The 27,804-nt window shown below is 32.6% G+C and overlaps 1 protein-coding gene across 3 annotated transcripts in view; it reads right to left on the bottom strand.

The window, feature by feature from the left end:
* Positions 1-27,804, bottom strand: part of LOC118192107 (uncharacterized) — a 243,404-nt gene that overhangs the window by 183,942 nt on the left and 31,658 nt on the right. For all 3 annotated transcript variants that reach the window (XR_015042880.1, XR_015042879.1, XM_085822981.1), the window contains exons 4-5: positions 22,491-22,766; positions 11,070-11,296 (exon numbers count right to left, since the gene is read on the bottom strand). Coding sequence is in view for 1 of the 3 variants with exons in the window: in XM_085822981.1 (XP_085679107.1) it covers positions 11,070-11,296; positions 22,491-22,766 (503 nt within the window). In the remaining 2 variants the exon portion in view is untranslated. The remainder of the gene's footprint in view (positions 1-11,069; positions 11,297-22,490; positions 22,767-27,804) is intronic.

The raw sequence follows: 27,804 nt of genomic DNA, 5'->3' as shown, positions 1-27,804 counted from the left end.
ATCTAAAGGGTATCAAAATTTACCAAAAAAAAACCTTAATATTTATTTGTTTACTTTATTAAACATGTCTTTCAATGTAAGTTGTTTCGTTTTATGTGATAATACTTTCTCTTTAATTCTGTAAACGGACATAATTTCTTGTTCAGTTACAAAGTTCCGCTGTTCAAGTCCTATAATTGCTGTGTCGAGAATACCAACTAATTTGTCAATCGAAATTTTTTCTTGTTTTCAATAACCTCTGTGTCACTTTCTTCACTATCGGAAGCGAATTATAATGAGGAGGAATTTGATTTAAATCATATCAAAAACGTAGTACATCGAGATGAAATACTACATTTGGTAAGGAATTATAAGCAAAATAAAATAAAAACATCTGCCCTGAAGATAAGGATAGTGCTGACAGATCAACTTCCAATTCATTGCGTGCTGTGGCGTTCCCCCCCCCCAGCCGCAGAGCAGCATGAAATTGATAAACAGATTTCAGAATGGTTAGATAAACAAAGGATACACCATTTTTTGCAGCAATTCCACTTTTTGAGTTTTTGTCTCAGAGTTCCCGGATAATTTCGTATGGTTCTTAAGGATTGTTTTTCTGTAAAAACATACCGTTCAGCCTGCCCATTACTAGATGGTTTAAATGGTGCTGTGGTTTTGTTTCTGATTCTGTTATTCTGTAAAAAGATCTTAAACTCATGTGAAGTGAACTGTGGTCCATTATCACCCACTAACAATATCGCTAATCTGAATCATGCAAAAAAGTCCTGTAAACATACTATTGTTTTGGAAGTCGAGCTTGATTTTATTGAATAGGTTTCTAGCCATTTTAAGTGAGCATCTACGATTATCAAAAGCACATGCTCAAAACTCGTTCCTGCATAATCGATGTGAATATGTTCATTTGAGACTCAGGTACTCCCAATGATGAACTTTTACCTTCGGAGGATCCATTTTACATTTGCACATTCAGAACAGTTTTTGGAAGTATTTTTGATATCCTTATATATACCATTCCAAAACACGCAAAATCTCGCACTGCTTTCATGTTTACGGTCCCTAAGTGTCTGTGGTGCAAATCATCAAACCATTTTCACAGTATCATTTTGGAATACAAATACGTTGAACATACATTATACAGCCATCTTTGAGACCGTACTCCATCTCTCTTCCTTTCAATTCACCACCGCTCTGAAGTAGCAGAGAATCGAATTCTGCATCAATTTCAGTTTCTTTAGCCAAATCTCTGGCCGTAACTGGAAGAGTATCCAGCCGCTATAATTGAAAAACTGTTACATCATCTTGAACAGACAGTTGCTCTGAGTTTGTTGGTAATCGTGATAGATAATCTGCATTACCATGCTTGTTTGTTTTGTCAAACTGGAATGACTTTAAGGCCAAGGCATAGTGCCGAAGTCTTGTTGATGCCAAAATCGACACGCCTTTCTTTGAGCCAAAAATTGCAGTAAGAGGTTTATGATCTGTAATCAAAGAATATTTCCCGCCTTTGCCTTTTAAGTACAGAAAAAATTTTTTAGTTCCCCAGATGATTGGCGATGCTTCTTTATTTGTTTAAGAATATTTTTTTCTCTGTTTCAGTCAGTGTTCTAGAAGCATATGCAACTGGCTTTTCTGTTCCATCAAAATCTTTGTGAGACCTCACCTCACCCCACTGGTAATGCATCAGTTGCCAACGTTAAGGGTAATTTTGGATTATAATGCATACAATTCTTTTCATAATGCATCAAAACTTTCTGCAAATACAATTCTTTTTTAATGTTTAGAAAAGCCTCTTGACAATCCATTTTGAATTTTTCTTAGTTGGTATAATAGATTTGCCATTGTCGCTAAATCTGGACAAAATTTTCCATAAAAATTAACCAATCGCAAAAAACTTTGAATTTCCTGGACATTTCTGCATCTTGGGACTTTTGCAATCACTGATATTTTTTCATCAGTTTTATGCAAACCATTAGCGTCCATTTTATGACCTAAAAATTGTATTTCATCCTGAAAAAAAAATTGCTTCAAATTTAATTGTAGTCCATGAGTTTTACATTTTTCGAAGAAATTTTTTTAAAGTATTTAGACGTGCCTTTTCATTTAGACCCTGTTATTGGTGCATCATCCCTGAAGACTTTACACCCTTCCATTCCTTGGAATAGTGTGTCAATGTAATGTTGCCGGCACTGCATTTAGCCCAAACAATTATATAATCCTTTCTGCGTGTTTATTATTACAATTTTTTAGTCTCAAGATGGACTTTTACTTGTAGGTAAGCATGTTTAAAGTCAATTTTTGAAAAAATGCTTTCCCCCGCTCAAACTTTAAAATACTTCCTCAATGGTCGTGGCTGCGTAACAATATTTGGGTTTACTGTCACTGAATGGCCAGCACACAGTCCTATAGAGCCGTCCGGCTTAACTACTGGTAATACCGGAGTAGCCCATTCTGATGTTTCAACCTTTTTGTTATACCTTCTTATCCAAGCTATCAATTTCATCAACTATCCGGCCTTTTAACCTTTTGAGGACAGGGCTTTGGTAGCAGTAAAAGCTACCAAAGGACGGGGAAATCTTGAACCGGATGCTTTCCCCCCTTTAAGAAATCTCCTATTTGCAACAAAGATTTTTGTGTGTAGTTTAATGGCTTCTCAGAGGTTTGCATGTATGTCGCAAAAGGAAGAGCTTTGAAAGAGATAAGTGGTTAAAACCCCACGGATGTCAAATTTGACATTTCACCCCACTTTTCAGCCTGAAAATGGGGGAAAAAGACATGGCCAATAAAGTATACAACCCCGTCTTTTCAAAGAGAGGACTCTATGGCCACTGTAATGGCCATACCGTCTTCAAAAGGTTAATGCAAATGGTATCCATCTAGCTCTACAAAACTTTTTCGAAACATTTCGCTTTAATTCAAGCTGAACCTCATAATTTTTTATCTCCTAATTTTCCATCCAAAATCCCCTTATACTGTTCCAATAATTTATTCAAACTACATTTTTGAGAGATAGAATTTGACTTTATTGAAGTCCAATCTAAATTAATAACAGAAAGCCATTCTCAACCAAATATTGTATCAAGGTTTTCTTTAACAATGTAAAGATTTAAGTTTTTATTTTGACCTTTATATTCTACATTAACTGTAGCAATTCCTAAAGGTAATAATACCTTTAACGTTATATGTTTTAAACCTAAACTTGTACTTCGAATTTTCTTTTCTGAAATGTGGCAGAAATATTTTAATCTCATACCGATACTGCACTTCCTGTATTCATTTCCATAGCTACCGGTTTTCCTTCCATGTTCACTTGGACCATTATGGGTAGTTTCTTACTTTTCACCTCAGTGGAATTTATGCTGTTTATAGGAACTGCATTTTTATTTCCCACATCTAGTTGCTTTTGCTTGGCTTTCTTTTAACACTTTTTCAATGTGTCCGACTTTCTTACAAAATCTGCAGATTTACAAGATAAATTTACAAGCATTTCTATCATGGTCAGTCCCCATACATCGCAAACACATTTTACCTTTAGCATTCTTAACTCAGAAGTTTAGTTTTTTAATCTTTTGTTTTCAAGCGACTGACTGAGATTTTCTTTTATTCTTGCCACTAAACTCCTTAATTTCTATTGGTTTACAAATTATTTAATTTGCACATTTTAATGCTTTTTGGCACTGCCAAAGCTATTTTTTAAAGAGTCATTTAAACTGATATTATGCTGATCGAAACGAAACGAAAATTCTATCTAATATAGCCCTATCTCTTAGAACATTCATATATATGTCTTGCAACATTGTATTCAACATGCTCTGATTGTTAAGCACATGGTATGGCCAGTGACCTTAACTCTGCCATATACACACTTATTGTTTCCCCCTCATGCTGCTTTTGATTTAAAAATACATGCCTGCTAGGAATTATAAGCGGGCTTAGGATTTACATGATTTCTCAATGTTGTTTTTAACACATCATAATCTTTATCGAAAGGATTTTCAGAAGCCAGTAAATTTTTCAAGAGGCTATACATTTTTCTGAACAAACTGGAAGTGAGAACTTTCCCATGCTTGTCCTGTGGAACATTTTTCATATATAAATATCTTTCTACGAATGCATGAAACTGTTCTTCGTGTTCATTATATTTTTCAAACTGAACAGGAAGTTTACAATTATCTATTGGTGAAGTTATAACTGAAGTAAGTCTCTCCATTAGAACTTTATTCTGTGTTATGAGTGTGGTTCAAGCTGTTTCATGGTTAATTCCTCTAAATAAAATAATTATAAAAGTTTTACATTGAATTGTCTTCAGGGAATCCCCTAATCCACAAGTTATTCCGACAGCATTATTTAGTTTCCATAGTTTCGGCTTTGGTGAGGGGAGGGGGGATTGTGCATTTGTTTTTTTAAAAAAAAAGCACTAAAAACAAAAAATTAGTGCTTTAGAGAAAAAGTAAGCACCTATAAAGGCCTTTATAATTTTTCAAATATAAGGACTTCATAAACACTAAGAACCGCTATTCATCCTGCATACGATTCACATTCACAATTTTCAAAATGTATTAGTAAAAGAAAAACAAAGAGACTTGCCCGATTTACATTTTTATAATTTATAAGATCTTTCAATTACTATAAATCACAAAAGAAAAGCATGCATGCACACACACACACACACAAATGAAATAATCTGGATGCTTGGCAGCATGACTAATGATGATAGCTAATTTATTAAGAAAAAGTAATCGCGGCAGTCTGAAAAGTTTTTATCCTTGGTAAAATATTTGGTTTATTGTACATAAACATTTCTTATGCATCACTGATAAACTAGTGCAGTAAGTGTCCCTGTTCCTGCAGAATACATAAATACCTTTCAGATTTATTAATATATTAGAAGATAGAAGGAGTAGTAACTGGTAATGAAAAATGGATTAACTCCAGAAATCCACAATGAAAGAAAACATGATTGAGGCTAATCATGTTCCTTCAACACCAAAGGAAAATACTTCTGGAAGCAAAGTTATGTCATGTATATCAGATCAAGTGGGACTAAAAGCGCACAGTACAGTTGAATTCCAGCAGATGAGTCAGATCATAAATGATGAATGTTACCAACAATATATTAATGAATCTGAGCTAAATCTCAAGTGGAAGATTGTCCACAATATACCTTTTTGTTTTTAATCCTACGCCCATCATCGGCACTTCTGTCATTAAGCAACGAGCACCTCAGTAAAATGAAGAAGAATGAAAATGAGAACTGAAACTATCATCAAAAGTGTTCCAGAAGATTCAAAGTAGAATATACCAAAAAGCAACACAAAGTTATTCATTAAAGTTTTTTAATAAGATACAGTGCAAAGTCTTTCATCCGGATGTCCATAATCCATAATTATTAAGGCACTCTGTTGGGATGTATTATCTCACCCACCATATTCATTACATACTGCTCCTTTAGATCATTTGTTACAATCTATGCAACAGCACTGCATAGCAACATTATTCCTTTTTGCGAAGACAACATAAATTGACTACATGAATGCATATCTTCAAAAGAGTAGAGCATTTTTCGGTCACCGAGTGCACTACTGTCTGAAAAGTGGCCTAAGGTTTTTAGCTTCCAAAAGAGCATACTGTGAATAAAAAACCTATCATCATTCTTTTCACTTATCCTTCTCCCCACAAGATCTCTTTAAAAACTGATTTTCTTAATTTCATTAATCACATAGTTCCTACATAATTCTTATACACTGGTATTAAAAACTTTTGAAATTTTTAAATTAAAAAGCTATCACGAAACTGTATTTGAATAAGTTGAAGCAATTATTCCATGCAATCGATTTCACTCTCATAATATCATTCTAGAGTAAAACAGAAATGTATATAGAATGCATTATTAAAAATAATCTAATATTAAATATCACTGCAAAAAAATTCAGAATAAACCCTAAAGTAATAAAGTAATTAAATCAGGGATAAAATTTCTTTAAACATATATATATTTTAAAAAAATCTGATGTGTACACCACGACTTCCTTGTACAGAATATTATATTATACGTATTTTTTTCTTGAATTTCATTTTAATTGATTGGATTGAATTAAATCTACTTTGTCAGCAGCACATAAACCACAATAGAATAAATGCACTCTTTAAAATTCTCTATATTTGTTTACTATAACGACACTCTGAATGCAAAAAATTTATATCATTTGAAGAATTATCGTTGCCACATGTTCTATTCAAATACTATAATAAAGCTAAAACGATGTATGAAAGAAATTAAGCAAACAAAACAGAAAAGAAACAGTTTTTCACAGACGATTTAGTATTTCTCATTCAATTAATTCAGTTCTCACTTTGCGACAAGGCAAAAATACACAAAAACTCAAAATATCTGCATTAAAAATTACAAAGTAAATCTTAAACACTTATTTCCTCGAAAAAATTCCAGAAAGGATTAAGCATGATTTAATATGCAATAATAAACGAAGGCGTTATTTTTGTGTTGCGAAGCTTAGTCTCTCTAAATTGGCAACAAATACAATTCTGCTGTTTCAAATGTAAACAAATATGTCCGCCATGTTATTTAAAAATTACCGCACTTAAACAGCTTTTAAATTGTTGATGATTGTACAAATATTGCTTCCAGAATTACGAAAGGCATAAAAACCTTAACTGGAAGATAAAAACAACATAATTCAATCATTTTTAAAGCAAAAAATGTACAATTTACAAACATATAAGAGTAAAGAAACTGAGATCACTGAGCCGGGTAACAGAGTGGATATAGATATAAATATATTTTTATACGTTTAGTGCAGCCGTTTGCAACCAAAATACGAAGTGCACATCTACATGTTATAGCAGTCCTATATACAAAATTTCAACGTTCTGAAGCTACTCGTTTTTGAGTTATGCGAGATACGTATGTACATATGTTCGTACAGACGTTAGTACAGACGCCGCAAAAAATTCTCTTCAGAATTAATTTTAAAGCAGTTTTATAATTTTTTTGGAGGAAAAGAGTCTTTTATTCTGTTCTTACGTACAGATATCACGCAAGAACATCGTTAAATTGCTTTCAATAGCGGTCAAAATGGATATTTTCGTTGAAATATGTTGCCTGAAACTTTTCGCGATTACAATACTTCCTTTTTACTTCATACAAGGAAGTAAAAACCTACAAAGTCTTTATTTAAAAATCTTTATGTAAGCACTAAACTGGGTCATTTAATCCCAATCTACCAACATCTTGCAATTTAAAGTAGTATTAAACGTCATGTTAAAAATGACTTTGTGTCGTTTTTAGTGCATTAAATCAATTATTATATTGATTTTATAAGAGGATGTCAGAACAATTACTCATCAAAAGCTAAAAAAAAGCCACAGCACCACATAGTTGTGTGTCTTTTTAATTTGAAGTTCTCCTTTTCAAGAAAAATTATGTTATTCTTTAGATAACCAATTCCCCCCTCAGTAACTGTCCTTTGAATTTTCAGATTTATAAAGACTTTTAGAAAGACTTTTGTTACTCTGAACAACTGCCTGTATTTAGAAGAACAAAATTTTCTAATTATATTTATTTAATAATAATAGTATTGAGATGTCCAGATAACTTTTGAGAAATGATATATGGTACACAAATATATCAGAACTTTCAAACCTGTTAATTCTCTATGTCTTTATTAACAGCTTCATTCTACATATGCTTGTCCATGTGAGAAGAAAGGAATTGTTTTTGGAATTTTCTATTGTGAATTGAGAAAAGCAAAAGAATAAAAGAAGAAAAAATAAAAGACAAAAGAAATATGTCTCAATAAATAGAAATTAAGTTCATTTACTCTTCCCCTCCTCAAGCAATAAGAGATATTCCTCACAGCCTTCTTGTACAACATATTTATTTCGCATTAATTCCTAGAACCTCCCCCCCCCATTTTTCCATAGCTTTTTTGCATATTTTGAATCATTAACCGTAGGTCTATTAAAGAAAATTCTAAAGGTTAATAACCTGCAACAAAAACTGCTTCAATATGCAATCAACTGTTATACCCACTAACTTTGGAAAAGCAAAAATCAGACGGTCCCCCCCACACCCAAAAAGGGGGGGAGGAATTAAGATAAAAAATTTTGTTGTTCTTGAAATAACATAAAAATTATCATTAATGAAATGAAAATTTTACTAATATTTTCTTTAAAAAGGTTTTGCTAATAATGTATGTTTAAAATTTTTTCATTCTATAAAGTAAACAGTTTTAATGTTTTATGATCTGTTAATAATGTTTACTATCCTTTTCTAATTTTTAAGCAAAGGACTTGCTGATTTTGACAAAAGGTAATTTATATGCTATTTGATGGAATTAAGAGATTGACAAATATGTGATATTCTTTGACACACGATACAGCTTAAAACTTTTCTGGAAAAGAAAATCAGCTTTATGTTCGTGAATGTGTCAAGATAGATAATTCAGACTTATTAAAAGAGAAATTTCTTACTTATTTTTCAAATTCTGAATATGGTAACTTTCATGATTTTGTGTCAGTTACTTACAATGAATTTAATGACATAGATAAGAATTTTACTTAGGATCTGTGCTGAAATTAAGAGATCAAACGCTAATTGAATCGTCTAATAAAGATTTACCAGAGCAACACTGTATGTTATTACCTATCCAAGAAATAACTTCCCCACAAAATTGGATTACACTAGCACAAAAATTATTTTGCCTTGAAACTCATCTGGAGAAACAGAAAGTGCCAGTATGGACCCAGGTTTTCTTTTCCTAGGGAAAATTCTCATCCATATTTTAATTATCTAAATTGTTTAACAAGAATATAGTAAAGTTAAATTAAATTTAAATATTTACTATCATTTTTAGTATTATTTTTATATTTTGATAGCTTGTATATAGTTTATTTTATGTTTACATGCATAATTGGTGCAGAAGTTTTCAATAGTGAAGAGTTTCTAAATTATTTTGGTTTTCTAAAAAATTGGTTTTCTGTCTTAATTATTTTGTCATTTCATTAATATTTTAATTCCTAGTCACTCACTTGCTAAATTTCTAAAAATTCGTACAAGTTTAAATGTCTTTTTTAGCAATTCACAACTTTCTGTTTTTAATTTTATTATACCCTTGCCTATATGGATGACGAAACACGAATTGAGTAATTGAAGAGTTAGGTTTGGAGGCAACTTCCCCTTGCTAAGTCTGTCTCCTGCCTGCCCAACAATTATTCACTTATGCAAAAATTAATTTGGTCTTACAAATTAATTTAAAAAATTTTAAGATTAATTTTTTTTAATATTATACTTTTTCATAGTTTAGATATGTGCACTTAATTTACATATGCTCTTAGAATTTAAATATTGTAAATTAGTTTGCAGCAATAATTAATCTTTTATTTTTTATTTTTGCAACTAAAATTTCTTAATTAAATTTTTAATTTATATTAGCTTTTTACCAATAGATAATATTTGTTAAATTTTAATAATCCAAGATATTCTACTATAAGACCACTAGGTCTTACATCCCTCAAAATCTGGTCTGCACCACTTTCGAGATATCCAAATTCACAGTATCCCACCTTAAATAACCACCAACCTCCCTCCTATCAAAATCAAGTCTCACCCATAAAATAGTAAAATTTCGAGTTAAATGTTAAGATAGGGAATAATAACTTTTCTGCTGTTATTGATACAGATAGACAGGTTAGTGCAATTTCTGAAAATACTTTAAGCTGCAATGATAATTGCAAAACCACTGAGGATGAAACCTCAAGAATGTTATTAGTATTAGTTATTACTGCAGGACTTCATCTCACTACATTAATTGTCATGTAAAATTGGCAGGATAAGTAGAAATGTGATATTTTATGTTAATTCTCATGTGAATTTATTTATTATTATCTTCATCCTGTGTTCCTTTATTTTAACTGCAACTGAACTTTACTGATTATGATGTCTAAATAATTCTCTTAATAATTTCTTATATTTAAGAAGGATGGAGGATGGATATACCAACACACACACACACACACACACAAAATTCTAATCGTTTTCATTATTTTTTTATTACTGCATGAGTAATGTTAGATTCTGTTTATTAAGTTTATAAGATATATTTGAATATACAAGTTATTAGTCTTAACTTGAAATTTAATTTTTTTATAATTACTTTCATCCCAAGTATCTATTATAAAGATTTTATGGTCATAAAACTTAAGCTTTGAAGAAAAGTTACCTTTATAAGGAACAGAGCTTTTTATGTGCAACTGTATTTAAACATCACACAGCCATCAGCAAGTTGCTATGATTCACCTGGCTGCATTATCAGCCACATTCTTTGAATTCCATAATTAACCAAAATGTTAATTCATACTCAGAATAGCAGCCATAAAAAAGATGGAAATATCAGATGCTGCTAATTCTGGCTAAAAATTACAGACCAAATTCCGTTCCTGAAATATAGACTTATTAAAGATTATCAAAAAAAAAGTGTATTATGTACATAAAATATATTTTGTTTTTTAAATATCTTTACCTTATTTATTTCCCTGTTATATTTTTTACTTCTAATTTTATTTACATATTAACAGACTCTAAGAAAGAAAATATTTTTGTATTAACTAACTACAAAATTAAACATAACATACTTTTCCCATTTTAGAATGTATGCCTTAAAATTCTGATAAAAACAGTTTTATGAAAATTACTTAAGAGTGATTACGTTTTAAAAAAACATTAATGTCAAACTAGCAGTTTTCATTAGAACATTAAGGTACAATTGTCTTTAATCATAAGAATGCATTATAAACAATTTAAATGTATTTAAAAAAGGATCTATTTGAAATACAGCAAAACATCGCATACTTTATTACTACACTCAGAATATTCTGTAGATGTTACTTTTCTGGTCTCACCTTATCCTTCGTACCTTTCCATAGTTCTTCCCTTTTCATATGAAGAAAGCACACATGCTTTTATACTACTGTTAGTAATATGAGTTTTGTTTTATTGTACAATAAAACAGTACCCAAATGAATCTGGAACAAATATTAAATGAGTGAAATATACAAACCTGATTTTGCATTCTTGGTGATTCTAAAAGATCTTTTAAAGGTGATCGCTCTGCAAACTGAGTTGTTTTAATGATAGGAGTAATTTTCTGTCTAAAATTCGGTTTTCGATGAAATCCAGAATCACGAGAAGTGCTACGTGGAGATCTACTACTCAGAGGTGTGCTTGATGAAGGTCTATCATTCTGAGGCGTACGTGATGATCTACCAGATGAAAATCTAAAGCTTCCTGCACAATATGAAAATGCATTATTAACAGCAGAAAACAATATTGCTCCACTGTTACAGGTTCCTTATAAAAACACATTTTTAAAATAAGAAACTGTGGAAAACGACATAAATAAAGATTAACAAAGCCAGAAAAAAAATTATAAGGAATTTCATGAACACATGAATTAACCCATCAGTTTTAAAACTGGCATAAAAATATTTTCATTAGAAATAATTTTGTGCAAATAATAATACATTTAAGAGGCTCTCGGAAAAGACAAGTATTTCAATGCAGTCATACATTGTTCAGATATGCAGTGTTTCAATAAAAAAAAAAAAAAAAAAAAGATTTGACTAGAATTTTCCCACCTTTCCCCCCTCACGATCCCTATACTTATGAGACACCATTTTCAGTGATCTTTGTCTGTGGTGGACTTCAGAGCAGCAGAGATTCCTCTCTTAACAAACTCAAATCTCTGGAGATTTGAGGAATGTTCCAGATTCATTTGGGTACTGTCATTCATTATTATTGTAAATGAATGACAGTTCCTTCATGAAGATAAGCTGAAACATTTTCTTTTTTTGCAATTCTGATTCAGACGTCGATGATACAGTTTAGGTCAGTGATTGAATCCATGGCGCGCATGCAACAGTCGGCACGCAGAACCTCATAAGCCAGCACATGACTAAAATATTACTTCCTTAATCAATAATCACAATAAAATACTATGTAATTTAAATAAGTGTTTCAGTCAGTTCTTGAACGTTTCACTTGCTTATCATGTAACGTCAATGACATACGGCCTAAGCCTAGATATAAGATTTTAATATATAGCTATATAAATAATATACATATTTATTGACCCAATTTATGACATTTCAATTGTTTGGGCCAATCATATTACTTGTTACATGGCAAAGAATACGGCAAAGTTGAAGCAGCTAATGTTTGCTAAACGAATTCAAATTTATTGCAGACCGGTGAGTTTTAATACTTTCATTATTAAATAGATTCCAGTTTTCAAATCTATGCACTGATGTAACTTATGAATAATTCTAATTTAATATCTTAAACGGAATGTACAAATATAATTTAAAAACATGCAATTCAATAATATAGTAAAACATGAAAGCTTAATAGGGAAACCAGGCTTATTCACATGCAATCAGCCAAAATAAGCCCAATAAAGCCGAAAAGGAGCATATGAAATCCAAAGTTAGAAGTTTAGCAAAAAGATGTCCGATTTAACGGTTACTGCTGTCCCCTGTTCATATTTGAATCTGCAGCCATAAATTATCGATTCATGAAAACCCAATTTCTTACTATTGGCTAATAATGTTACCGCCTTTAAATATATCATCGATTTATATTCAATGCTTTGTTTTTAAATTTTGTGCTTTTCTACAACTCCAGGTCTTAAACCTTAACCAATGACTCCATCAAAAAAGGTAAAATTAAATATTGATAGCGGAAGATCATTTCAAGAGACCTGGACAGAATCATTTGGAGTTATTGAACACAATAGGAAAGCAGTATGCATTTTGTGTGGGGAAAATGTCATGCATCGCACATCAGATGTTAAAGTGTCAGATGGCACTTTAAAACCAACCTCAAGATTGTTGTCGAATTGGAGAAGCTGAACAGAAGGAGTTTATTGAAGGGAAATTGAGGAATTACCAGAAAGTTGGTTTTTGCAATTATCTTTCTAAAACAAACCATCTAACAACGGCCAGCTTTTAAATTTAACTGTGCCTGGCAAAACATGGCAAACTGCTCTCTGAAGGGGATTTAATCAAAGAGATTTTGGGCACATGGTCCCAAAAAGGTTCACCACCACTGGTTTAAGTTCTTCCGGATTGGATACCAATATTTTTATTTAACTTCTTTATCACATCTTTTCAGGTCTCCACCTTCAAAATCCTCCAATCGGGGTAGATATATTACATTCTCGGAGGGTTATAAAAATGTTCAAAAAATGCTTCTAAACCCCAACAAAGCTTTGTTTTTTCTTTGTTGCTTCTAAACAATTAACCCCTTCGCGCCGACTGTCACGTCTACGTGCCAGCAACGAACACACTCACCTCCCGGCCGACACGCGGGCGTGCCAGAGCATTTTCCCCGTTCACTACCGACTGTCACGTATTTGTGCCAGTGTCCTAGAACGTTTGAAAAACTATAATTTCTAGCACAAGATGGCACTGTATGTCCATATGGTTTCAGATACATGTACATTAGACCTTCTACTCGAAATGAGAGAAGCATGACTCACATACACGTGTTTTTGTTTATATAAACAAACGGGGAAATAAATGTTTCCATTTATGACATCTCTTTAAATCGCACTTTATTCGCATGTGGTTGTTGTTTACTGTAAGTAGAGAAGTTTTATTTGCGCTAAAGCGTTGGGTATTTCGGTTTGCAGTTCAGTTTTTAGAAAATAATTAGATCTTGTTAGACGTGAATTCTTTCAGTTTTTACCGTTGCAATGTCGACGCATCAAAAATGTTTAACAGAGCATGAAATAGCAGAAATGATGAAAAATATTTCAGATATTGATTCTGAAAGAATAACTGAAAGACATTTTCCAAAACTCTGTTCAGAAGAGACTGATAAAAAATGAGACGACAATGCTTCATTTGTTCACATTCCCGGAAAAATCCTCCAAAACGGCAAATGAGTTATTACGAGTGCAAGGAATGTAACGTAGGACTGTGTGTAGATTCCTGTTTTCAAATTTTTCATATGAAAAGAGAATTTTAAGTAATATATTTAGTTTTCAGATGTATAATGTTAAAAGTCATAAAATGGTGAGTAATGAAAATAAAATGTGAAAAATATGCATTTAAATAAGAAATAAGGTAATTAAAGTATAAAGTATAAAAATATCTATAAAGCTCTATATAAATATACTCTATAGAGCATTATTAAACAATGCGTTGATACTTCGGAAATTTCATGGATTTAGGCTTAGTAGCAAAAAAGCCCCCAGCCCTGGACAGACGCTCACGTAAGACACTGCCAGCCTCTGCGATGAGCGCGCGTTTGCGCTACCCGGCGTGAAAGGGTTAAATCTTTGAATAAAAAGGAAGTGGTAACTGTAGACAGAGAGAAAAACCAAGGGAACCATTGGTTATTCTTGTAACCATGAAATAGTAGATGAACTAAACAAAGGGCAATCATTCTGTACCTCGACACGGACATTTTGAAATTTGAATAAATCATTCGAAAAAGCATTTCTTTTAATCTGTTGTAGACTTAACTTATAGTTAGACAAACTGCCATGCAAAAAGTCTTGAGCTTGAAGAAAATGATAAACTGTTAAAAGAATGTTCAACTTAACACTGAAGGGAGTCAGAGGAAAAACTCATTTAAACTGGGAATTTTCAAAAATTACTAAATATTATTCAATTCCAGTTATTCCAGTTTATTCCCAATATCAAAAATTACTAAATATTATTTAGTAAATAAAATGTTTAATTTAAAAAAATTTTGTTTTAAAACTTTTCATTTTGTTTAAAATAAAAATAAAAAAAAAAAAAAAGTTCTGCCCATCTGCTTTTGGACTGTGCATTCGACTCGCATGTAATTTTCCTTTGACACCACTTTTCTAAGTAACATGCATCGCTTTTCAAAACCGTTCCCAGAAAAGTTTCGCTATATGTTTAAAATTCAGCTGTTGATGCTTCTTAATGTCATATTTGTTTAACTAAAAAATAGGTGCATCTATGAATTACAGCCAGGAAAAAATATTATATTTTGCTGAATGACTTTTAACATTTTAAGTCTCTATAAAGCAAATACACTGATCATCAAAATTAAAGAATAATGTCAGAAATAAACCTAACTGATACTTAAATATTAATATAAATTTGTACAACAGCATTAATTAACATAAATTACAATGTAATGTTTGGCAGTTGATTATTTGCAAAATATTAAATTTAAAACCAAATTTATAGAAACTGGAAAATAATTAAAGGGGGGACTTTAATATGGTGTATGGTCACCTCGAACAGATATGCATACCTTATATCTTGATTTCCATAGACTTTTACCTAACTGTTGATAAAGACTTACGGAATTGCACACCATTCTTTTAAAAGTGCACTTTTCAGCTCCTGGAGGGTCCGAGGAGGAATTTGACATGCTGTAATTCAAGGCCCTGAGACATCCCATAAATGCTCAATCAGGGTCAAGTCGGAGTTAGATGGCCAATCCATTTACGTGATATATTCTGTTTGCAAGTATTGTGACATACAACCAAAGCATATGGTCGATGAAGCTGAGCACTGTTATCCATCAACAAAAATTATGGGCCAACACCACTCCTAAAAAGTCTTAACTTGGGGTTCAAATACCTCGTCTTTACATCTCCGAGCAGTTATAGAACATCCCTGAAAGATAGGCAGCTCAGTGCAGCCACTTGTCATGTTTCCTCCCCAAACCATTAAACCCCAATCACATAAACGGGATTTTTCATGGACAAAAGTAAGTTGTATGTGCTTAAAAAGCGGGTCCAAACTTTTGATATGATACTTTGAGGGTTATTCAAATCTTGAGTGACCTCCTTCAATTCTACCAGTAGTTCGCCACTTTTGTCCTTCATTTAAATGATGCCTTTGCGCCATAACTACTAAATACTGGTCACTCTCAGCAAAGCTGAATGTAAGTAAAGCGTCGACACTTTAATGGGAGAACTCGCACTTTGAAGCGACCGCAACGCTCGTAGCGGTGGCGATGTGGAAACACAATCAGTAAAATTGTACATGCTCTTTTTCTTTTCAGTCATTGGTTGTTTTCTATTCCAGATATTCTACAGGTTTGTTTGATTCTACCCAAATCTTGTTAGCTGCTAACGTGAATTTCTTGTGTTAGTTATAACTTATTAATTTGTTCTTTTTAATTATAAAAGGCTCTTTTCAGAACCATTTTTAAAAATTTCTTATAATGGCGTATCGATACTGCCAATTTAAGGATTGCAAGAGTAAGATTTCGTCAAAATCTGATGGAATACATTTCTAAACATTTCCTCGAGACGAACAAAGGTTAGTACTCAATTATTTTTCACTTTTACTATTTGTAAGGGGATTCGAAATGTGATATATTGTTGTGTGTTTATATTTAATGTTGTAATGTGTTTATATTTAAACGTGAGAATAATTTTGTCGTGCATGGTATGGTTCATAAAATATTGTGTGTCCATAAAAATCTATTGGTTTACACTGGAAAAACAATTATGTGATTTACAGTTAGCATTTTATCAGCAACATTTAGGGCATTTTAGTAATGTTTACTTTATTTAAAATTTATGTAGTGAAATTTTTTATAAAAAATAATAATAAATTTTAATAAAAAATTGTATGTATTGGGTTAAAAAAAGGTCTCATTTAATTCATAGACTGTTTTTAACAACCCTGAAACCCTGCGGTATAGTTGCAAGTAAAGTTTGTGGATATATAGAAAGAAATTTAGATCTTAACAGTAAAAAAGTCTCTTAAAAGCGTAGAGGAATCAGTGCCATACTGAATGATGACGAAAATTTATAATTGGTGTTCAACATAAAATTATGAAACTTAGTGTTAAATCTATGTACAGGCGTCCAGTACAAGTGTCCCACTCATCAAGTTGTCCAACTTAAGAGGTTTCACTGTATTAAAAATTAAAGTACTTGCTAGAGAGAAAAGAAATGCATTTGTACTGTAATTTTAAGACGCTAACAAATTTATTGATTTCGTATGTGTATGTGTGGAACGTTGTAACGTAAACTTTTAGGTCTCATGCAAAACTAGCATACAGTAGACTTGAAGCAACTATTCATTTTGTCTGATATGACTATAAGGTCAGATGGCTGCAAAAGTTTAAACAACATTTTTATTTTAAAAATTCAGAACATAAAAGCACTTTCTTCTTGCTCAAAATACGCCAACACTTGTTTTGAAGAACTAAACAGTATTAAAATAAACTCAAATATTCAATTTGAAAATATTGGCTCATGATTTCTAGACCAACGACAACCAGAATGGCAAGCCCGGGTTTTAGAATGCAATACTATCAAAGTAACGAGCATATAACAGAGTCTGCTCTAAAAGCACATCCTCCCTCACACACACACTTTTAGCCTCAAACATATCTACTTAAATACTGTAACTTATTTGCATTCTGGTGAGGAACGAAAAAAGTGGACTTGACAGTAAAAATTCAAATAATAAAAATGAATGGTTAATTAACATAAGAACCTTAAATTATAGATATTTCAAAAGGCCTTAGCAATCAAAAGGTTTGAAATAAGCTACAACTCTATAATTTTGAAAAGTTAGTAATGTTTATGAATAATTTTTAATTATTGTATGTTTGAATATAATCCATGTATTATACTTTTCTTCTTTCTTTTCTTTTCAGATGCCAAGCATGGGTTAAGGCTTCCCAAAATGATAAACTCATTGGCATTCCCGCTTCTGAGTTGTATAAAAAAGCATATCTCTGCATGTTTCATTTTCAAGACTGGTGTTTTACAAATGTTACTACGAAACATCGTCTGGTTCACAATGCTGTGCCATGTTGTCCGAAATTGCACGTAACAAAGAATGCAGTTTCAAATCAGCATGTGCCTAATTTAAGTGACACTCCTTTCTCAAGTGCTATGGATAATCATTTAATATCCCCATTTCCTGTTCAAGGACCAAGTAACCAACAAACACCAGTAGCCTGCAGCACATCAAAGTCGCATTATTCAGCGAAAAAATATACGCCCAGAAAATCAGTATTGGCAAATACTGTTAAAAAGTATCGGGACATGGCAAGGCGACTAAAATTAAAAGTGGCATCTTCAGAGAGAAAATCTATAGCTTATTCTTTTGAAAAAACACTATTTAGTCAAAGGGTTAGCAAAAAATGTTCATTCATTCAGCGGCAGGTAATATTGAACACTCAAAAAACAAAAGGCAGGCGTTTTACACAATCTGACAAAATTGATGCCTATCGCATCTACAGTAAAAGTAGAGCAGCATATCGTGTTTTAAAAGAATTTCTTCAGCTACCAGATGAACGAACTCTTCAGCGTTTTGTGTCATCGAAGCTCTCATACACAGGGATTAGTGCAGATGTTATATTGGCATTGAAACAAGTTCTGCAAAATAAGGAGAAACATGAAAAAATGTTTGCCTTAATCTTTGACGAAATATCATTGAAACCTTCTCTAGTGTATGACCGACAAAAAGATCATGTAATTGGATTTGAGGACTTTGGTGGTTTACGAAGCGATTCATTTGCCAATCATGCACTGGTACTAATGCTGAGAAGTTTGACTAGCAAGAAAAAGGTACCACTTGGTTTTTACTTCTCAAGCATGCCATGAATGCAGAACGACTTCGAGATATAGTAATGGAGGCATTGTCAAAATTGTCTTCTGCTAATGCTACAGTTAAGGCTCTGGTTTGTGACCAGAGTGGAAGTAATTGTAGATTGTTTGGTCTCCTAGGAACAGAATCTACAAAGCCATTCTTCTATTTTAATGGGCAGAAGGTTTTTTGTTTGTTCGATCCACCACACCTTTTAAAAAATTTACGACGTAGCCTTATGAAATATGACCTCCAAACTAATAAAGAACTTGTGTCATTCAAGCACATTCGAGATTTTTACACAGTGGATCAAACACTTCTTGTTCACTGTGCACCAAAAATTACCGATGCACACATATACGTGGCTGGCATGAATTCCATGAAAGTTGCGCTTGCTGCGCAAGTTTTTAGCCACACGGTAGCAGCAGGAATGAATATGTGTGTCTTATCTGGACTAATAGAAGCAAGTGCTGCTCCAACGGTAGAATTTATACAAGAGATAGACAATTTGTTCGATTCTATGAATGGACAATTGCATTGTGCTGTAACAGAAGGTTCTGAACATGTTAAATTTTGAACAAACATGCTGTCATTCATTGACTCATGGGTTTTTCTGAAACCACTTGCACAAAATCAAGGAGGTCCTAGAAGGCATGTCGCAGGATGCGGTAGTAGAAAAGGTTGGACCCAGACAATAACAGCCATGTTGCAGCTTTCGGAAGAGATGCTGAAAGAACGAGAATTCTTTATGACAAAGAGATGCAACCAAGATCGCCTTGAAAACTTTTTTAGTCGTATCCGAGGAAGTGGTTGAAACCGTACAAATCCATCGGCTTACGAGTTTTCATCAGTATTCAAGATTGCATCACTAAATTCATTCCGATGTAAAAGTAAATTCTCCAACTGTGAACCAGATGGGGATCAATTTATGTTTTATATTTTGGCTCCTGTACCTCCATCTACAAGTATAGAAAGTAAAGGAGATGCAGAGGAGGAGGATGAACAAAATAGTAGAAATAAGGATTTTGATGATAGTTTAGTCATTCACTGTGATGCAAGTTTTCAAAAACTTGACAATTTATCACTAAATGTAGTTGCTTTCTTAAGTGGGTATTTATCCAGAAGAGTATTACGTTGCCTAAAGCTAAATGAGTGTGATACATGTAAAGTGGCTCTTATAGATAGGGCAAAGCCTATGCTACAGCATACTCTGTTCTTACATTTTAAAGAATATAAGGATCAAGATGTAACAGAAGGAGGACTAACACATCCGTCAGAAAAGATGACAGCATGCATTGCTGAACTTCTGCATATATCCAACACTTTTTTATCTAGCCGCTTGTCATCACCTGACATCCTGCAGAATTTGAAAAATCTCTTGTCGCAGTCGTCAATGTTTGAATTTCTAAACTGTGAGCTTCATGCTGAAAATGTTAAAGAAAAGGTTTTGTCTTTTGCCTCTGCTCTCTTTCTGAAAATTCATCTCCGTGAAAAAATAAAAAGATTGCAAAATCTAAAGTCGATTTAAAAAAAGTACAAAAGGGACAACTTAAATAGAAGTGATAAGGGTTCTAGTGTAGAATTGAGTGTACGTTCGATTACGAACAATTTTGTTAAATTTTGGTGATGAAACCTCATTTCTGGTTACCATGATAGTTTTAGCTCCCGGTTTTTTCTGAATGAAAATAAGATTGATGTGTACATGGACTCAGGTAAAGTTTACCATGTGCTGATATATGAAGAGCTTGTCTACAAATAAGTGTTTCACCCATTAATAGAACTTTTCTCGGAAATTCGAAGTTCATGCTTGCTTTTAAATGTACGTAGGTCTCATTTCATAGACAAAGAATGGCTAATGAGAGCATAATTACAATATTTGCTCTCAGTATCGTAACTAAAAAGTGGCAAAATTTTCGATTCTCAATTAACTCTCTCCTGGATTAAAGATTTCTCTGAGAAATTGAGAACCAGTAACAGCAAAGGTATTGAATGCTCTGCCAAAATATATTTTCTAGAAGATTTGAGTTTGATAATAAATGTATTCTAAAATGTGTTTCAAAGTATGAAACTTGATGGCTGACTGTAAATATAAAATTTTGTATGTTAAAATATTTCTAATTAGGCATATAAGGTTAAGTTTTTATTAAATAGAGTAAGTCAGGCAAGGGTTATCTGCCTAAAGGGAGAGATGCCATCGTGAAGGAATTTCAACGCAAAACTGACCTTTGAGTGGGTATTAAAAATAATGCATGTAATTTTCATTCAAATTATATTCATACATATTTCCCCTTATGTAAAAATGTTGGGTATATGCTAAATTATTATAGATTACTTTACTCCAAAAAGATTGTAAATGCACAGAAATTAAAGATTTTCACATGCTGAAAATGTGAAATATGTATGGGTATTTATGCTTGTATTTGCAAAAAGTATGTATCTGCCTTTAACAAGATATGTAAATATTTATTAAATTATTTATAAATGTATTTGAAATAAAAAAACTCCCGTGAAAATTACTTTGAAGAAATCTAATTATTAAATGTATCTAAATTTATAATAATTATAAATATTATCTAAATACATAATAACCTTAACATTAAATTGTAAACATAAATTGTAATTCTGCTGACAAATACATTATAAAACTATTTAAGAATGAATTGTTTGTACTGGAAAGCAATCTGTTAAAAGGTACTGCAAAGAAAATTCTATGAGATGCGTACTTAAGGAAGTAATAAAGAAGAGTTTTAGGATATGTATTGTTGAAATTAAGGATAAAAAAATCTGATAAGTATAATTAAAATAATTATTGCCCTACATTTTGTAATAACGCAAGTACAAGTTTTAAATAATATTTTAAAAAATCCTTTTTTATTCCCTTTTTAATGTAGTATTTCACTATTAAAATAAAAGGAGAGCTAATTTGAAATGGACCGAATAGAGCATTAATTACAAATTGACTTGGATTTTTTTCATTTAAAAGATGCATCAGAAGCTAAAAAAAATCATGTCATATTTGAGAAAGTATTTTAGGCAGAAGTTCTATAAGTAGAGAAGAAATAATGCGTAATTTTAATGTTAATAACACAATAAAATTTGTTTAAAAATGTATTCTTTCCGTACACTTAGGACTCTGAAATATTGTAGAAATAGAAAATATATAAATGTATAATTACGACGCACTTACAAAATATTTACATTCGATCGTGGCCAAACCCATTGATCTTAAATCCCCCAGTGTTTTGGTCAACGCGAAGGGATCGCAGTGCTTCAAAACCGGTTAAGGACCCTCCATCGTACTTTCTATCTCCATGCGTCTCTGCAGGGTAGAGGAGGAGGGGGGAGAGATTTAGTTTACATCGCCACCACTGCAATGAATTGGCGCTGCAATTTGGCGTCAGGTTATAATATGGGAGTGCCGACGCTTTACTTACATACAGCTTTGACTCTCAGAACCACATTTACTTTAAACAACATTAGAGACCGGATTTCAACATGCATCCTCTGCGCATCACATTGCCAATCACCAAATTAACATATATCCTGTGCTAACATATGTGCAGAAGTGAAAGTTTGCATTCAATTGTATTTAATTAACATAAATAATTACAGCATTGGGCATTGGTTGCAACTTAATGAGCACTGTCATCACCAAATTAGCATATTTCCGGCACTAACATATACACAGAAGTGCAATTTTGTGTTCAATTGTATTTAATTAACATAAATAATTACAGTACTGGGCATTGGTTGCAACTTAATGAGCAAATTTTTTATTGTTATCCACTAAATTTGATGACCAGTGTAAAATTTAGTTTTTTTCTGAGATTTTAGAAGCAAATTAGCAAACTTTCTATCAGAACACAAAGACAAACCTTTGCATTTTGCTGGGCGGTTAAGAATTCTATGCAATTCCACTCTACGAATACCATATGGCGAGTTTTCAACAAGTAGAGCTATACATTCTTTTATATCTTCTTGAGTTTGATCACTAAGCAAAGTTAAAGTATTGACCTCTTGACTTCCAGCAGACAGAAGACTTTGGACAAGAGCACTGAGAAGAAAAACTGCAACTTTAGCCAGCTCTAGTTCCTTCCCTGATTTACATTCTTCATAATCAATCATCAAACCACTGTCAATGTGATATACATCTGCAAAATTAAAACACCTTTCAAATTTAGAAGAATATTTAATATATAGACATATAAAAAAATTTATGAAATACCATACAAACTTTAATTTCAAATTCCTTATACAAAATAAAGATTCCGATATATGAAGTTGAATTCACAACTTAAAATTAAGTATCACCACATTCAAAATCTGACAACCAACTTAACAAAATTAGTTATTCAAAATCGTTTTATTTGTTGGTTTGAATGTTAAATTACCAGATATTTTGTCTACTTTTCATATCACAGAAAAATGCGTAATACATGTGAAACGACCATCTGATCAGACAATGGAAGAGATTTTAGAGCAATTAAATAAAATGTATAGTTGTTCAAAATTTTAATTGATGGTCTAAATGGGAAGTTACCAGATATTGTGTGTCTTTTTCATCATTACACGAAAATGTGTAATGATGTAATAATGAAAACTATGTGAAATGACCATCTGACTGTCAGCAACAGAAGAGATTTTAGTGCAATTCAATAAAATGTATAGTTTTCAGCATCATTCTGAATCTCAGTTGTGGCTGAAAAGAAACTAATGACTCTAACAAATTCAATGCACTTGCAGTAAATTCTAAAAGATCAAACAAAATTCCAGATGAGGTCATTCACAGAAGCATTTTAGATAGGTGACGTTAGCTTTTAAGAGTCAGTCATATCAGGGAAGAGATCGCCATAAGAGATTCATTATACTTTTGCTTTCTTTTAAATAGGAAGATGACTATGAAAAAGGGGCATCAGACTGATTTATCTCTGCTTAAAGACTGTTAGGCTCAATTGTTTCAGCAGATTTTGAGAAACACATAAAGATTTTTAGTTTATGTGCAGAAAAAATAAAATTTATTTGCAATTCAAATTAATTTTGCAAAAAAAGAAAAACCTTTCAACTTGCATTCAAGGATAAAAATGGCATTACTTGAATCCACATAAGTTTAAACTGAACTAAAGCAGTTATTACATACCTCTCATCGTGAATCTGCATACGTAGCAGACATTTACTCATGGATTCATAACAAACATAGTAGATGTGTATATTAGCCCACATTAGGTTGAATCACTGAATCTGTTTTGTTCCCTCATTTCAAATTGATCCTCTCCCCCCCCCAAAAAAAAGTAATGAAAATGTTAAATTCTTAAAGAGCTCTTTTTCTTTAATTTAAAGGAAAAGTGCACATGTGATTTTAGAATTTAATAGCTATGCCTTTAAAAAAAATTTAAATTATAATGACAAAGAACTTAAGGTTTAAACTAGTAAAAAAAAACAGTTTTACTAAAACTTATCTGAAGAAGTTAATTCTTAAAAAGTTTTATCACAACTTTCATTCTGATAGTAAGTTTAAGAAAGAATTATGATCCATTATAGGCATATAACCATCTGGTCATTTATAGAAGTAGCCCTTGAGATTAAGAGTCTACTAGTCACTTGCTCTTTTGGCCAAAATCTTACTAGCAGATACATAGGGGAAAACTGTTCCTAGCACACTGATACAAAGTTTCCTCAACTCCTGTGTAAGTTTAAGAATGTTTTGCTGATAGTTTGTACTTATCTGATCAGTATGTTACTATATGTATCGGTCATTTTCTGATACAGCCAATGAATGACCAGTATTTCTAGCAACTGTAACAAATAGTGATATCAAACTGAAGCTCTCTAAAAGTAATCACCACCAGAGACGATCAAATTATCTGAAACCATGGGGATAATGAAGATTTGCTCTCTCTATGCATACTTTTATAAAACCCGAACTTGACTCCATCCTTAATATAATGGCTTTGTAAAGAATTCACTTCATATATTAATTAAATTATTCTTATTTGAAAAAGATCTGAAAATAAAGTTTGGGCAGTGTTCTATGGGAACCTTATGTAAATTTGATATACAATAAACGTGAACAATAATCTTTCAACAGTTAAAGAAACAAAGGTTACAGTTTTCAATATAATACACACACAGAGCACTGCAAAAACATGCCACCTGAAAATACCATTTCAATAAATAGTCATTTACCCACATCATATATCTGGGTACATTAACTTATGCTCCGCAACCAATATGCATGTTAATATGGATATGGCATTTTCTTTAAAAAGTCAAAGGCATTTTTCAGTAAATATTCGTTAATCTCCCATCAAGTATCAGGGTATATTTAACTTATGTTCCTCAAACAATATGCATATGTAACATGAATATGACTGTTTTCTTTAAAAAATTCTTAACAAAGACACCCCTTCCCTTAGGAATATAGCCCTAGCGTTTGTCATAGTCAAATAAATCAAACCAACCAAACTCGGCCAGTACACAACCACATAGTTCCAAGAGGTAGCATAAAATTTTTTGGATTTAAATATACAATTTAAGCCATTCAGAATGACTCTGCACAAAAGCTTTTTGAACCATTAAGAATGATGATTATTAATGGACATTATTCTCAGCAAGTTCTACCACACTGCCTACACGAATGTTTTTACATTTTTATCTATCTATTGATACACAGCATAATTATAAACAGTTAACACTTGCAAAATGGTATACACTTTTCAGTTCGATAGTAGAATTCAGCAAATTTATCACATGAAAAATTTTGCAGATACTTTAAATACCATCATTTTGGATTTACATGGTTACAGGTATCAACTAGTTAGACAGGGAAAATTATTATTATTATTATTATTATTATTATTTTTATTTTTTACTGTGTTTAAAACACAGTTTAAAAACGTACTGTGTTTTGTTGCTATTTTTGGCAACAAAATGCATTCAGTTACAACTCATTAATCACTACTACCTCTTGTATGGAACAAATTATGAACAAAAATATGAATCTATAAATTAATTTTAAGCACTTAAAATCTTTTTCACAATAAGGAGTTTCTTTGATCAATATTTTATTCAGCCAGACCATCTCTTGTGATAAAAGGTTGTTCCACATACTTTAATATCTCCTTTTAAAATAAAACATAATTTGTTTGAACTCATACTTTCTCGAAATACTGCAACAGTAAGTTCATTTGAAGTTCCTGCTTTTGACATTATGTATACATTTTCTGACGATCCAGAAGAGTCAGTTTTACTTGAAAATCCTCTTTTCTAACAGCATTCACTTCAGAAACAACAAGATTTGTTTTCTTACTTCTTGTTTCTATAAATTGTTTACCACTATCACAAATTTTGGAGTCGTCTCTACTTGCACCTTTGACACTATGATGTAGCATTGCAAAACGTATTTCAGTGGCCAATTCCACTAACTAACATTGTTTTCTGCAATACAAACTTTTCCCCTATTCATTTTATTATACTTCATTACATTAAATTCATCAATAGAGCATACTATGACAGGAACAACATAAAATACATGAGCAATAAGCAGTCAGCTGATTTATTAAAGACTCTGAATGAATGCATCTTGTTGCTAAACAGTAATACAGTACATTTTGTACATTTTATACATTTATACATTCACACATTCACAAAGTTACACATGGTTAAAATTTTCTATTTCTACCACACATGTAAAATTTAAATGACTTTTAAAGCAACGAAAGTCCTGTCAACTTTGAGATATGTTACGAATATAATGTACACCATTTAATAATATTTGCTACTATACCATTATGCTACCGGTCAACTTAAGTTGAGAACACTGGATATATTACGTAGGTTGATCCAAAAAAAAAGTTTACAAGCAGAAGCATTTGAAACATAATAATTGTGGAACGAATATTTCCACCCAGGGTGGTTGACAGATGGCACTAATTGTCCTATAGCGGTTCTACGAGTTTGTGGAACGAATATTTCCACCCAGGGTGGTTGACAGATGGCACTAGTTGTCCTATAGCGGTTCTACGAGTAAGTAGCGTCAGTACGCAGATACTTAAAAGCGACAGTAATGGTACAACGTCTAGAAAAGTGGTCTCGCATAGAGATGCGAGTCGTAATTCAATTCTTATGGGCCAAGAATGTGGCCGCATCCGAAATTTACAGACAAATCATTGAGGTATACGGTGACAAAACAATGAGTAGACAACAGGTAGCGAAATGGTGTCATTCTTATCAAAAGGAAAGGGAGCATGTGGAAAACCGCAATATGGAAGCGAGCGTCCATCCAAGTTCTTCAAGGATGGATATCAACACGGCACGTATTGAAGAAATCATTCAAAGGGATTGACGAGTAACCGTGCGCGAGATTGCCTCAGAGTTGGACCTGAGTTATGGTAACGTTCAGCGTATCGTATCGTAACCGATGAGTTGCGATATTCCAAAGTTTGTGCCCGATGGGTTCCACGTGCGTTGTCTGCGGAGCATAAGGCCACTCGAATGATGTGCAGCATCACATTTCTTTAGCGATACCATTCAGACGGCCAACACTTCATTAATCGCATCATTACCGGTGATGAAACAGGGCTTCATCATTTCACCCTCACATCCAAAAGAGCCACAATGGAGTGGAAACATGCTGGATTACCAACGAGGAAGAAGTTTAAGGTCACACCCTCTGCCAGTAAAGTGATGGCAACCGTTTTCTGGGATACGACTGGTGTTATTCTAATTGAGTATTTGGAGCGTGGCCATACCATTAAGGCCGATCGTTATTGTGCCACCTTAACGAAATTGCGTAAAGCCATCTGACGCAAATGGCCTGGATTACTGAGCAAAGGCGTCATTCTTCTGCATGACAATGCCAGGCCCCATACGGCTCGCCAGACTCAGGAATTGCTGCAAAGGTTCAAGTGGGAGGTCTGAATCACCCCCCCCTACAGCCCCGATTTGGCGATTTGAGTGACTAATTCATTTTTCTGGTGTTGAAGCGATACTTATTCGGAACACGGTTCACCTCAGACAATGCAGTGAAAACAGCTGCCGAGAAATGGCTCAATGAGCAGGGCCATGATTACTATCAAGACGGGATAAACAAGTTGGTCGAACATTCTGACAAATGCCTAAACAGGTTTGGCGACTATGTGGAAAAGTGAAGGCCAGATGTGTCTCTTGATTCCCATTTGTATCTTGTTTCTA

This window comes from Stegodyphus dumicola, chromosome 1, assembly GCF_044657685.1.
Source record: "Stegodyphus dumicola isolate Sdum_Otavi_A_Nest chromosome 1, ASM4465768v1".
NCBI lineage: Eukaryota > Metazoa > Arthropoda > Arachnida > Araneae > Eresidae > Stegodyphus > Stegodyphus dumicola.
The sequence above is the reverse complement of the archived record's forward strand: the minus strand, read 5'-3'. Positions and strand labels throughout refer to the sequence as shown.